The sequence below is a fragment of the Oxyura jamaicensis genome, chromosome 8 (assembly GCF_011077185.1).
Source record: "Oxyura jamaicensis isolate SHBP4307 breed ruddy duck chromosome 8, BPBGC_Ojam_1.0, whole genome shotgun sequence".
Taxonomy (NCBI): domain Eukaryota; kingdom Metazoa; phylum Chordata; class Aves; order Anseriformes; family Anatidae; genus Oxyura; species Oxyura jamaicensis.
Window position 1 is genome coordinate 31,972,581 of NC_048900.1, and position 14,017 is coordinate 31,986,597.

Genomic DNA, 14,017 nt, shown 5'->3' on the forward strand with positions numbered 1-14,017 from the left:
CTCTTGAAAATAAAGATGATGAGATTTGTGAAGGGTCGTTCCACAGTCTTAGTGCAGCCTCCCCAAAAAAAAGCAGTGATCTGATCATAAAGATTTCCACAAAGATGTGCATAGTTATTATATCTAATTTCTGTGTCTCTCCCAGAATCATTATTCACTGCCATCAGTGTGATTGCATTATTTCCTTTTCCAAATACACTACTATCCTTTCTAAAACCAGATATTTTGCACAATACAAAGGAAAAGAATTCTTACCTGTCTGAATGACATGTTTGAAGGAGTTTTAACAAGGCAAACACTGCAAAAAGACAGTGATTGATTCTCCTGAATATCCATTAATTGATACAGGTTTTAAAGGGCACTTACTAAATGCTAGCCATGTTTGCCTCAATTGTAGGTACACTCTGAAGTCTGTCTGGAATCCGATATCGTAAACAGTGAGGTCAGATCCAGGTATGCCTTTGAGATGATCATACTCCCAGTAACAATGCCAGATGCCTTTTAAGAAGCAATTAATATAAAAAGTGTGTTTCTGAAGAGCGCAAAGACAAGTTTTTAAATATATAAATATGTAATATTTAAAATTAATTTTAAAAATATTTTTTACAAGCCAAGCGTTATGTCCTCAACATGTTAGGTAAACAAAAATCAAAAATGCATTACCGAGAAATTAGTGAATTATAAAATCACATGTACAAAAAGAAATATCAGTGCCAATGAATATACATTAAGCATACCATAGGTAAATAATTCAGGTTACTATATTTGGTGCTAAGTGTCAGCACAGCTGAATTCTTACTAAGTTTCACTGTCATTTAAGCATTTCTCACTAAACTGTGTCCAAAACTGGACATTACTTATCCTAGTTGTACCATTTAATTGATATAATTACAGATTTTCCTTTTAAGCAATAAGGAAATATAGCTTCAGAAGCTAGAAAATTACACATACCATAACCTATAATTCCAATCACGCCAAAGATGAAAATCCAGAAGAGAACCCCAGCTGTGAACCTCAACAGCACAAGGAAGAGCAGACTCACAATCATTGCAATGAACAACCCACTGGAGAGATAAGAGACAGAAACATGGGGGGGGCCCCCCCCCCCAAGTGTGAGAATCTTCCCTTTCTTGCATGCCTGTTACTCCAAGTGAAGGTCACTTTGTGTCACATAAGAATGATTTTTAAAACTAATGATATCCTCTTGGATATCATCTGCTATTAGAAACCAGTAGCTTAGATATGATGATCTCACAGGACACAGCCAGACATGTTGGTATACACTAGGTTCTCAGCTCAGCTGAATTGGACTAGCACCAAAAATGACTTTTTAGTCATTTACACCAGCTGAACAACTCACTGCCTTTTTCAGGACATGGTGTAGTTTACAGTATAGAAGGCTGAAGTAGAGAACTACCTGTGTGGGAGGAGGTTGCAGTTTTATGTCTTCCATTTAAAATCCCTACTTGGAAAGAAACACTTTTAATAAAGTGACATTCTAGGAGCTTTCCTAAACAAAGATAATTAAGTTTAGGAAGAAAAACAGTGACTATTTACCCATCAGAACAGGGAATGATGAAGATATTATGATGCATAAAAATAAACTTGTAAGAGCTGACTTGTACTGACCCATCAATGGAACCCCTATGAAACATATCTACAGACTGTTTTCTTTTTCTCAAGTCTGCAGTAGAGAATTATTTATTCTCATTACACTCCCAGAAGGCAAATGAGAAAGGAAAAAACAACTGCAAAAAGCCTTTTTGCTTTTAGGTGAGACATTCTAAAGCAATGTGAATAATAATTCCCCTTCAACAAAAATTCAGCTTAGACGATTTAGAGAACATTTAATTTCTCAGAATTGTGTAGGTGTTGTATCAGAATTTTGTATTGAGTACATACGCATAAAAATTTAAAACATCTTGCCTGTGTTTGATAACTTCTCTTCTGAATGTTCCCAGTATTATTAGCCAGTTACCAAAGACAGGACGCGGGACAGCCTGATCATACAGCGTCAAAAACGCTGAGATGTTTTGGGCCAACTAAGCCAGATGGGCAGAGGGACAAGAAATCACCTTATATTTTAAGTCTTTGAAAGCTAGTCTTACATGGTTCTATTCTTGAAAGCAGTAGGCTACTTGTGCAAGTATAGACAGTAGCCTGCTTAAATCTCTTTAGATATACATGAGTCTTAGTAACAAGAAAACTGAGAGCATGTTAACAACCGTCCTCAGACTGTTTGCCTTAAACTGAAGCTTGAAGTAGTAGAAGTAGAAGTAGCTCACCACTACTTCTGTTTCAGTGCTGCATTTTTACTGATTGGTGATTAGTGAGTACTAATTGCAAGACAAAGTTAATGTTATTTCATACATCTTGTTCTTGACATTGCTTTGCCTGCTTAATCGGCACTAGCAGATTTATAATAGATTTAGCTATACTATACATTGAATTGGCAGTAGAAGTTGTGTTTTATATAAATACCGATGACACTTGACACTTCAAATTGATTTGAAAGTCTTTAAGAGTTTCAGTTTTGGAGTTACCACACAGATGGGTCCTGCAACAGAAGATAGCACCTACCATTTTTCCTCATTGGATATTAAAACCTACTCCACATCAATTGACATTCTATGTATATATGCTGTGCTATCCTTACCTCATGTATGAAATTGTAACAACACTACCATCATGTGATGACAGGAAGTTACAGTTGCTCCTTGAGTTTAAAAGTAGGATTGGTAACAAACACATACATGATCCGTATTTTTTCATTTCCTGTACACTCCAAAGGGTGTTTGGAAGAATTACAAATTTCCATTAAAAACTTACATTAGTATCCAATACCAAGAAATGGCATAATCTTCAAAAATTTTCATTCCAACTGATCGTGCATCCAACACATTATTGATGCCGCTGAGAAGAGACAAACCAAAGAAAAGGTTACTTTGAGTAAAAAAGCAGAATTTATTTAAACAACAAATAGACCCAGTAAAAGAATTTGAAAGTAGTAAGATCATATTATTATTCTCCTGCTTCATTTCTGTAACTACACCAACATCAATCAGAGTCATGCCAAAGAAAATTCTTCTGAAGTTAAGAATCATCAAAAAACAAACAAAAAAAACTGCATTAAGAAGTCTATACTGTTCCTGATAGAGCTTTACTAGAAAAGCTCTATGAGTGTTGATTATCACCAGCTTTATCACCATAATTGCTTATTATGTCACAAGAAAATCATGTATTATTAAATCTGTAGTGTACTAAAAGCCACACAGTTGTGACTCCAGGACTGCTAATAGCAGAGAAGCAGAAAAGAGTACAGTGAAGATTAAGTTTGAATTTATGGAATTGTTTTCCTATCTCACAAAGTGCTTAGCCACATTCACGTTTTCCTAAAAGGAAATTAAAGATTTGGTAAGACTAGGCAATGTGGTTGTACATGCCAAAAGAAGGGAACTTTACAGGTGTGGGTGTTATCAGGGTTGGTAAGGTGCTAGAGTGTGGCAGTTTTGGATTGAGAGGCATGAAGAGGTACCCCTGTTCTTCAGACAGGATGAGGACTGACAAGCTGGAAAAGTTCAGCTATTCAGTATCTTTTTCTCATCCTGGTTAATACCCAGGATTGGAGGTGCTAGCTTTTCATCTGCAAGGGAGGTGTTATCATGCATCAGAGCCCAGTACATCACTTTTTGACTATTAGACATATTATTAAAAACAGGAGCACCCTTAAGAGGTGAAATGCCCACAGTACTGGGACAGTCCATGTTAGCAGAAAGACCATCATTGGAAGGAATAGCTGAGACTAAGAGGGTTTAATTTTACACCTTCTTTAGCTTTCTTTAATACTAATTTTTGCTAGGAAAACCAAGAAGAATTATTTAAAAACTGAAAATCATTCACTTTGAGACAATCAAACTAAAACTTTTAGCTCCCTGCTCATTTCTTTATATCAAAATGATGGATTCCCTTACTAGAACTATGCAGGTGCCCAGGCATAGAGACCATTTACTAGTAAATCTTGCCTGGTTACCTTCAGCCATTTGCTACAACAGATTCAAATTATTTTTTCAATTCCTAAATTATTTGATAATCTTATAATGCAGCAAATGAGAGGTAAAGAACAGTAAAACCTACTTTGCAGCTTCCCTGAGATCAGTTACATTTCTTGTTTTCCCCCTTCCATCTCTGAACGTAGTCTGATTTGCCACAGTTAGCACACCATTCTTTGTTGAGAAGTCTGGGAAGCATCTCTTAAGAACTAGACAAAATATCAATACAAAGGATGCACATTACATTTCATTATGAGCTCCACTTTCATCACCTGTTTTTTGCAACAAATTCTAACATACATAAATCATTTCAGATTCACAGTCAATTGTTTCACACTTGATGATCTATTGATACATTGCATTTGACAAATATTGGAAGAAACATCTTCAAGATAATGTTTTTTATGCTCTGGGGCTTTTTGTCCTATGTTTGTATAAGTTCAGGCATGATGGGAGCATAGCTTTCAACTGGACATTCTAGGTGCTACTAAATAACAGTAACAGTATCTGTAGCAGATTAAGAATTTGTAATAAACACAGAATTTACTCTCTGCCGGTATCTAGGCAGCTTACAAATACTGCTGCTTCTCAAATATGTCATTTACACAGCAATAATCAAACCAGTCCCCGGGGACAGACTCAGCATGACTGGTCACAAATGGTACTAGCACCCAAACCAAGACATAGCAGCAAGTGTCAGTGCCTCATATGCCAGATGACCTGCAGTATCAGATATTATCACTAGTATCCTTGGAGAGGAGAAAATGGAAAAGAAAAACTAGGTGGTGAATGTAAAAGAGAAAAAAGGAGAGATGGTTACATACTTTTTTATGTTGCCTTGGTCTTTGCTGCAAAAAGTCCTGGTTTTCATTTTGAAAGGAAGAGCGGGTCACTCCTCCTACACAGCTGAACTTGAACTTTATATCAGAATTCTGTGCTTTCTTTATTTACTTCTAATACATACTGATGCCAGAGTTCAATATTCAGTTTAGACTATCTATTCTACCAATTATTGTGAGGATATAATTAAGTAACTTCTCTCTTCCTCCTGTAATCTTTGCTCCCTATTGTCATCTAAAAGACGGTAATAGCTTTGCAAATTAATTTTCTGCCTTTTGGGTGAGCACATCAGTTTTAATAAAAATTCTTATCTTTATTAAAGAGAATCCATATTTTCTCTGTTTGATAACCTGCCCCCGATTTACATGATGCCTACTTTAAAGCATGGGAAAATAAACAGCAACTTCTTATTTGCATGAGTTTCTGGGTCAGTGGCAGATATTCTTGATATTACACTTCTGTAGCTGAGATCAACTCTGAGATCTGGTTATCTACTCAGAAATACCTGCTGACCAGAGTGACAAAAACATCTTTTGGCTCCTCACTCCTCCATTACTGATCCGTATGCCATGCAGCACCAGCATCATAACTAATAATTGAGCTGCATTGTAATTGGGCTCAAGTATCATTTGAACTTTAGCAGCTGGACATATGATCCTTCTTACATTCATGATATTTTCTTGATGCCAGTGGGGTTGCTTGCTCACATATTTTAAAAGACACAATTTGAACTGTAGATCTTTTCCTATTAGTGACGATTCATGAACAAAAAAGAGTTCATCTTGACCCGATCACATGCTGACTGTTCACAGACAGCAGTTAGAAAAAAAATAAAAATCTTTATACCTTCAAACAGTTTAAAATTGAATAATAGTCACGATCAGGTAACAGACAGCTGTTAGGGAGCTTGCCGCAAACTACTTTTCAGATCAGAGTTGTGCTTTGTGAACGCTAATACTCTAAGATGTGTGTAAGAAGTAGAACTACTCACAAGGCCTGCTTGGAATGATCATTGAAGGACAATCTTCATCACGTAGAACTTGAGCAACAGACTAAAAGGGGAAAAATAGGAATGTTGAATACATAGCAGAATAACTAAATGCTTTTCATTTCTCACTCAGTCTGAGAAAAATGTCCCAAACTGGGCTTTGTAGCCTCCTCCCCAAACTTGACTGGGAGAGCTGCAATACACATTCATGACATGAGAATCTAAACTGTCAGTGTGATTTGGGAAAAGACTATTTTCCTTGCCTTTTCTGGTGACAAAAAAAAAAAAAAAAAAAAAAAAAAGACCTGCTCATTTTGTATCTTTATCTAGGTCTGAGGCGACTGAGCAGTTGTTCCTTGCTTCCTCTTCACTTTTTCTCTTAAAGAAGAGTAAAAATTTAACACAATTTAGTTGATTCACAAGGTTTTTTAAAGACGGGAGAAATATTGCAGTATGCTTCAGTGCAAAATCAGTTATATCAAGGATAGATTAAATTTTTCTAGCCAAAAAATATTGACTATGCAGCTGTAGATGATGCAGCAGCTTTAAGAACTTGGTTGAGACATATTCTCTACTGCTGTGGAGTACCTAACTACTGGAGACTTCCTTGCCATAGTACTGCACCTACATGGGTAGCTGCAAATATTCTTGCAAGCAAACAGTATCCACTGAAATAGTAGGGAATTTGGTATGCATACAAGTCCTAAGCCTTGATTAAATCAGTATCAAACCATTTATGCAGGACAACTCCTTATATGGTGAAACAGGAATAATTCAAAGCTCTGATGTAGCCCAGTAAAATCATGCATGTTACATATTGCTTGAAGAAAAAAAATGTATTCCATCACCTTTTTATACATACACACCTTGCGAGGATTGTTAAAACCAGGTTTGCAGAACTGCTTGAAGTAATTCCACTGATCTGGTTTATATCTGTAGGAAGCCTGAACATCAATATAGGTTGCAAACCTGTCTGGGCACTTTGAGACACAAAGCTGCAAGAAAAGAAAAGAAAAAAAAAGTACAGATGCACTGGGAGCAGAGAAAAGTAATAAAAGTCAATGTAATTAAAAAGAAAGAAAAAGGCCACCTATAAAAGTGCACAGTTTTATGCAATTGTCTGCAGTAATACTGTAATATATAGGAAGGGACACAAGTTTTGCTTTGGAATCCCCAGATGAATAATTCTAAAACTGTTTGATAGAATACATTTCAAAGTTTCTCCTCATATCTGGCATATCAAGCCACTCTCCATATCTTCTTAGGTTCTACACATTCTGGTACATATGCAGAGCTTTAAGTCTAATCAAACCAAAATTTCTTTTTGAGCACCAGGAAAAAATTGGGGGCCCTCCTCTGCTGCCATCAGCAGTAGTGTATATAGAATCACAGAATCATAGAATATGCTGAGTTGGAAGGGACCCACAAGGATCATTGAGTCCAACTCCTGGCTCCATACCGGAACACCCCAAAATCAGACCCTGTGTCTGAGAGCATTGTCCAAACACTTCTTGAACTTCACCAGGCCCAGTGTTGTGACCATTGCCCTGGGGAGCCTGTTCCAGCACCCAACCACCCCCTCGGTAAAGAGCCTTCTCCTAACACCTAGCCTGACCCTCTGTCACAGTTCCATGCTGTTCCCTTGGCTCCTGTCCCTGTCACCAGAGAACAGAGATCAGTGCCTGCCCCTCCACTGCCCCTCTGCATGAAGCCTCCCCTCAGCCTCCTCCTCTCTAGGCTGAACCAACCAAGGGACCACAGCTCCTCCTTGTATGTCTTGTTCTCTAGGCCCCTCACCATCTTCATAACCTTTTTTTTGGACCGTCTCTAATAATTAGTTATATGAGCCAGGTAGTGCAGTAGCTATTTTCACAGGATATATGGCATTTCTTTCCATTACATTTATACGGAGAACTTTACTTAAAAAAAAAAAAAAAAAGGTCTCATGCATCTCTTCAGCTGTATCAAATAGTCCATACAGTCACACTAACTGATGGGCCAGAAAGATCTAGCAAGGACTAGGATCAGGAGTAAGGACAAGCTGGAATGTAACCACTTCAAAATGACAGTGAAATAAAAAGATAAATAACATATGTAAACTGGTTACTATCTAACAGCCCTCATCCAAAGTAGCACTGGATTTCACTGAATGTTGTCAAGCTGACTGAGACAAATTCTATCACCTAGTTCATTTACACACTACAATTACTTTGGCAGCAAGGGTGGATCAGAGCAGTCCTGATCCTAACTCCCAACTTAATCCCATGACATAATTTGTTGCTTTCCAAAGTGAACTGATGTAACTGTTTGTACAATTGAATTACTAAAACATAGAATCACAGAATATCCCAAGTGGGAAGGCATCCACAAGGATCACCCAGGCCAACTCCTGAGTCCCCAAAGAACCACCCAAAAAATCAGAGCATGTTTCTGAGAGCATTGACTAAACGCTTCTTGAACTCTGGCAAGCTCAGTGCCATGACCACTCCCCTGGCAAGCCTGTTCCAGTACCTGACCACCCTCTCAGTGAAGAACCTTTTCCTAACACCCAGCCTGACCCTCCCCTGTCCCAGCTCCATGCCGTCCCCTCAGGTCCTATCTCTGGTCACCAGAGAGCAGAGATCAATGCCCGTCCCTCTGCTGCATCGTGAGGGAGCTGTAGACCATGATGAGGTCTCCCCTAAGTCTTTTCTTCTCTAGGCTGAACAATCCAAGTGAGTTCTGCTGCTCCTCATACATCTTGCCCTCCAGACCCTTCAATTGCTCAGCAAAACAGGTCAATAAAATGGTCTAATATTAAAAAGATCAGAAGGACAATTTTAACCCACATGAATTCAGTGGCAGGGATTATTTCACAGCTTTACAGTAAGTTGCAGCACAGTTAAGGGAGTACAAACTGGCATTAGCCAAAATCAATCTTTTTTCAATTTTGAAAGCACCATAAGATCTAACTATACCCAGAAACTGCTCTCACTGGGGATATGTACATTTTCTTGTACACATCCAGTTTGGAAAATCCTCTATGTTAATCAAAATTATTTTTTGCATACACTTACTACTACTGGACAGCTACCTGTGATAAATTCATGAACAACAAATTACTTTATCCAGCTAGACAGACTTTTATTCAATCCTGATCCAAAATACACAATCTTGTACATTCCTATTGATTTTCTTCTGACCATCACAGGTGACAGATACTGTATGCTATACACGTCATCTATAAAACAATCATATAATGTTTCACAGGACATGAAGAGCAATTTTAAAATCCATACTAATGTATGTCTAGTTTCTAAGCACCATGTCTAAGAGGCAGGGAAAATAGCTCTGTATTTCACTCACCTGTGTTGTAGGGCACTGTAGGTTTATTAACACTACTGGGCTGGCACATTTCAGAATGTTAAAGTAAAACAGAATGGTCTTGTTCCTATGGAAGAGGATATAAGATAATTAATTTTATAAATATGGGTACTTACACATCCTACCACACCAAAATTTATAGCATAAATTGGCATTTTAATTCCTTTATTCAGAACGGACATATTGCAAACACAAGACAAAAAACAAATCCCAAACAGATACTGAATATTCTATACCATGACATCTTTTCAACCAGAATCTTTTTTTTCTAAATAACATTAATTTTGAACAGTTTTTCCACATCAGGAGTTTAAGCTGAAACAACCTTAGGTACTACAAGAGTTTGAAGGTGTCTGCAGTTCTGCCTCTAAAAAGTGAAAAACTGTTTGGTAAAACACCTCCGCAAAACTCTGTGGTTCCTTTGCTTGTGCTGAATATATTGTGTATGTGCTGCATATTAGAAATGTTACATTGTAAAAGCTGACTATATTGCTGAGCAGAAGGTGGCACCAAAATCAATGAACGTGCATATTAAAAACATTACATCGTGAAAGTTGATTACTTTGCTGAGCAGAAGGTGGCACCAAAATCAATCAAAAGCTTTTATGGTTGGATACTGAAAGCAGCTAGCCAGGAAATGGAATGATTGCAGAATCTCAATACAATGCTCATAAACCTTATTTGATATAAATAAAGAACAGCCTGAGGGTTTTGTACCCCACAATCCCCACACTTGACAATTTCTGGAAATTGGGACCTTGAGATAGCTGTCACCTGAGTTTGGAGTTATTGAAAACTGATGACTCCAGGGCCTCGATGTCTTTCTTGTAGTGAGAGGCACAAAACTGAACACAGTACTCAAAGGACTTGCCTTTCATGAACCCATGCTGACTGGGCCTGATCCCCCGGTGTTCCTGCATACATTGCATGATTGTATTTAAGATGACCTGTTCTGTCACCTTTTCTGGCTCCGAGGTCAGGCTGACAGGCCTGTAGTTCCCTGGGTCCTCCTCCTTACAACACTTCTTATAAATGGGTGTCACATTAGCAAGTCTCCAGGCATCCAGGACCTCTCCAGATGACCAAGATCACTGATGTAAATCAGCCCGGCAATCACATCCACCAACTCTCTCAGCACCCTTGGGTGGATCCCATCTGGCCCCATGGACTTGTGACAGTCCAAGTGGAGCAGCAGGTCACTGTTTCCACCTGAACTGTGCAGGGGGCTTCTTCTGCTTCTTATGCTCCCAGACTTCCAGGTCGGGAGGATGAGTACCCTGAGGATAAGTGGTCTAGCTAGTAATGCATATATCCCCCAGTAGCATGTGACGTGCAAGAAAACTCAATACAACGCTGTCTGAGCCACCACTGATGCCAACCAAGGCAATGCAACACAGAAGGATGGATACATTAATAATGAAGTGCTTTTTGGGTAACCAAGTTGCTGCTCCCACATCTCTCCACAGTATCCCCCATTCTAGGACATACACACTGAACTGCTGAATATGGTTATGTCTACAAAGCCATTATATAGCAAGCTCCCTTGTATATACAGCAATCATATATTTAAGCTCCTTTTAAAACTGGGATTAGCTCAACTGCCTGACATTTTAGATGCTTAATTTGTTTCAGTGCAGTATGTTCTATTATGTGCTGTTTAACAAAACACACATATTAGCAAATACAATTCACTAGTTGTTATTTCTTCAAATCAAAAGAATAAAATTTTGGACTGAAAATGTCATCTTTCTCCAGTAGTTTCTTGTGAGTATTTACAGTCTGTAAGCTTCTCTAAGCCATTAATGATTTTTTTTTTCCAGGTATGTTAGCCTACTTGCTGATATTACCAGCAGAAAAGAAAGATTAAGCATATAGGTAACATAAGGAAACAGCCACTGAAAACTAGGTCTGTGTACTACTGTACTCCATGATTACACTGTGCTCTGTAAAAGGCAAAACAAGCTTACAGATTACATGAAAATTAACGGATGGTTTACAGTGGAGTATGAAGAGGCCTAAAAGATACTCTCATGATAAAGTTCCACACAAAGATTCTACGCAAAGTAGAACTAATTTGAATGCATGGAATTCATTAGAGTTCAACTCTTTTTTCTTTTTTTCTTTTTATTTTTTCCACAATCTGTGAGTGTTGGCTTATCAACTCTCTTTTCTACTCCTCAGTGAGATTGCTGGGGATGCTTGTTCCAAGCAAATTATTCAAATCACAGAGACTGTCATCACGTGCCAGTTCAGAGGTCTCAGATTAAACCTTCAAGGACTTTGGAAAACCAAAGTTATGGGTTAACCTTTCTCACTTCTTATGGTATCCATCAAGGACTGACAAGCACATCCCACACCTCCACTTTTGGGAACCAGAGGGACTTGTTCAGAGGAGCCTCCTGGCAGGCACTAATGCTAATATTGTCATAACACTCCTCCTTTTCTAGTAAATTATATTGTGTATCTTTTGGCATATTTTTTTTTTATAAAATACTCCTCCATGTGGCAAATAAAACATGGACTGGAACTCATGGTGTAAGAAATAAATGAAGACTTGAGTAACAAAGATAAAGAGGCAATGAGAATGGGTAATCAGAATTAAATCTGGCTACATGCCACACACTTGGTGCATGGATGCTGTATGCTCCAGACCACCAAACCTATTTGGCTGCTATATTTATAATTCACCAAAAATATTATTTGAATGAGAAAAACTGCACTGCAGTAATAATTTGTCTCTAGATTTGCACTGAGCAATTAACCTATTTATGAACTGTATTTGGAATAAATACAATATGAGGAAATCAAGTGTTGCTGTCTCTTCATCTTTGCACAAGAACCACTTGCATAGAGAGGATTTGAAACTTCGCTTTTTGTTCATAGTGCATAAGTCATAAAGATAGGCGTTTGGATTTAGTACTCACTCATTGAAGGTGTCTTTCTGACCACAGAACTGCCCATAGCTGTCAGTTGGATAAATCACTTTCCTAGGATCACCGTGCACCCAAGCTGCAAATACACATATATCTTTTAACATTACAGTCAAGTATACAGCAGTAACTTGATAGTAGTTGAAATTTACTAGCATGAAAATGTGTCACCTCTCATGTATCATTTTAACTTTTGTTGATTGCCTCTGATGAGTATTGATTTGTAGATTTCCTAGTGAAAAACTAAAAAACAGAACAAAACAAAAAAGCATCCTTCATGACTAGCCAATGACTAGTCTTTGAACTACTGACTACCAATTGCTGATCTGCCTTTAGGTCATAGAAATTTCATTTTTCTAAAGCATCATCTGAAAGTAAACTATAGTTCCAGAATATAATTCCTTATCAGTACCCTGAGCTAACACACTAAAATCAGGTTGCTAGAGAATATTAAAAAAAAAAAAATCCTCTAACAACCATTTCCTTGTGTCTGTATTATGTGTAAAAGATTGCAGGTATTATGAAGTTTTCAGTCCCAGCCTTCCCTCTCATGTGCAATACATTACCGAATGCCAGAAGCCAAACTTTAGGTTTTGACCTATGCATACTACCTTGAATTTGCTTCTCTGTAATAATACCATTTTCTCTCCACTTTGTGGCATTAAATTTAGCCAACTGAGAAACTGCCATTTTCCTAAAGGTCACTTTGGTGAGAATAATAGTGCTTATGATAACAATTATTTTACATGCAGTAGAGACAGAATTTATACAAGATCTCAGAGCAGCAAATTACAAATCTAATGGAATGTTTGGAACAGATACGCAACACACTTTTGTTGATTTTTGCAAATAGTTATAATAATGTCCACCAAAAGAGAATCTGCAATGCTACTTTTCATCTTGAATGGTTTTAAGTTACCAAAATTAATCCCCTAGTTTATTTTAACATATCTCATTTTGCTTGTGTTTTGGAGTTCGTAAACTTGCTGCCTGGTATCAACCAACTTCTGAACTTCCAGACTGATTGCATTTCAGATTAACTGTGGTATTCTGATGTTCACAGAAAGCTGAAGTGCTTCACTGGTGTTAAACCCTATTTATTTTCTAATTTGTTAAGCCCCACTTACTTATTTCATTAACATTAGCTAATGGGAACATTTAGGATATATCAACTCTCTTATGAACGCCTGGAGGCAACTGAAAACTTGATTACACATATATATCATGACATCACACAGCTCTCTGGTGATTGCACTGAGTCTGTTGGTTATGCCATGTATACTTTCTTCCATTGTGACTCAGACAACAAGTAGTTTTTCCTTATACTTTAATAAGAACTTACTTTTCATAAACTTAAAAGTCTGGGCCCAAATGAATCAAGCTCCTATACAGATCTGAAAAGCCTTTCAGGCCCTTATTTGTATGATGTTAAATGACTCTTCTACATCAGTGTTTTCCTAGGCTAAAAATTAGCATTTAAAATTGTTTTATTTGGCACTTTATGAAACAGGAACCAGTGGAGATAAACCCCACCATGCCAGTTTCAAAGTACTGATGAGAATTTAGTAGCAAGATTTAAAGATCCTTTGTACATATAATTTGGAAGTAGCTGCTACAGCCAATAATACCCCTTAGCAAGGTAGCATATTAAACCCGGAATTATTTTTCATTCCTCAGACAAACTTAGGAAAAAGGAGATAAGCACTGCAAAATAATTGTTTGCTGTCTCAGTCTATTGCTTGTGTACACAGCAATCTTAAGGATCTTTCCATTAGAAGGGTCAATGTGATACAGGCTTACTTCCTTCAGTCTGTTTCAATGGACTAATATAGTCATCAGGAATAAAA

At 37.6% G+C, this 14,017-nt stretch overlaps 1 protein-coding gene across 3 annotated transcripts in view; it reads right to left on the reverse strand.

Annotated features, from left to right (window-relative positions):
- The window catches only part of SLC44A5 (solute carrier family 44 member 5), an 88,546-nt gene that overhangs the window by 26,167 nt on the left and 48,362 nt on the right, over positions 1 to 14,017 (reverse strand). For all 3 annotated transcript variants that reach the window (XM_035333067.1, XM_035333065.1, XM_035333066.1), the window contains exons 4-11: positions 12,165 to 12,249; positions 9,223 to 9,307; positions 6,744 to 6,872; positions 5,881 to 5,941; positions 4,135 to 4,258; positions 2,830 to 2,913; positions 952 to 1,064; positions 367 to 498 (exon numbers count right to left, since the gene is read on the reverse strand). In XM_035333067.1, coding sequence (XP_035188958.1) covers positions 367 to 498; positions 952 to 1,064; positions 2,830 to 2,913; positions 4,135 to 4,258; positions 5,881 to 5,941; positions 6,744 to 6,872; positions 9,223 to 9,307; positions 12,165 to 12,249 — 813 coding nt within the window. The remainder of the gene's footprint in view (positions 1 to 366; positions 499 to 951; positions 1,065 to 2,829; positions 2,914 to 4,134; positions 4,259 to 5,880; positions 5,942 to 6,743; positions 6,873 to 9,222; positions 9,308 to 12,164; positions 12,250 to 14,017) is intronic.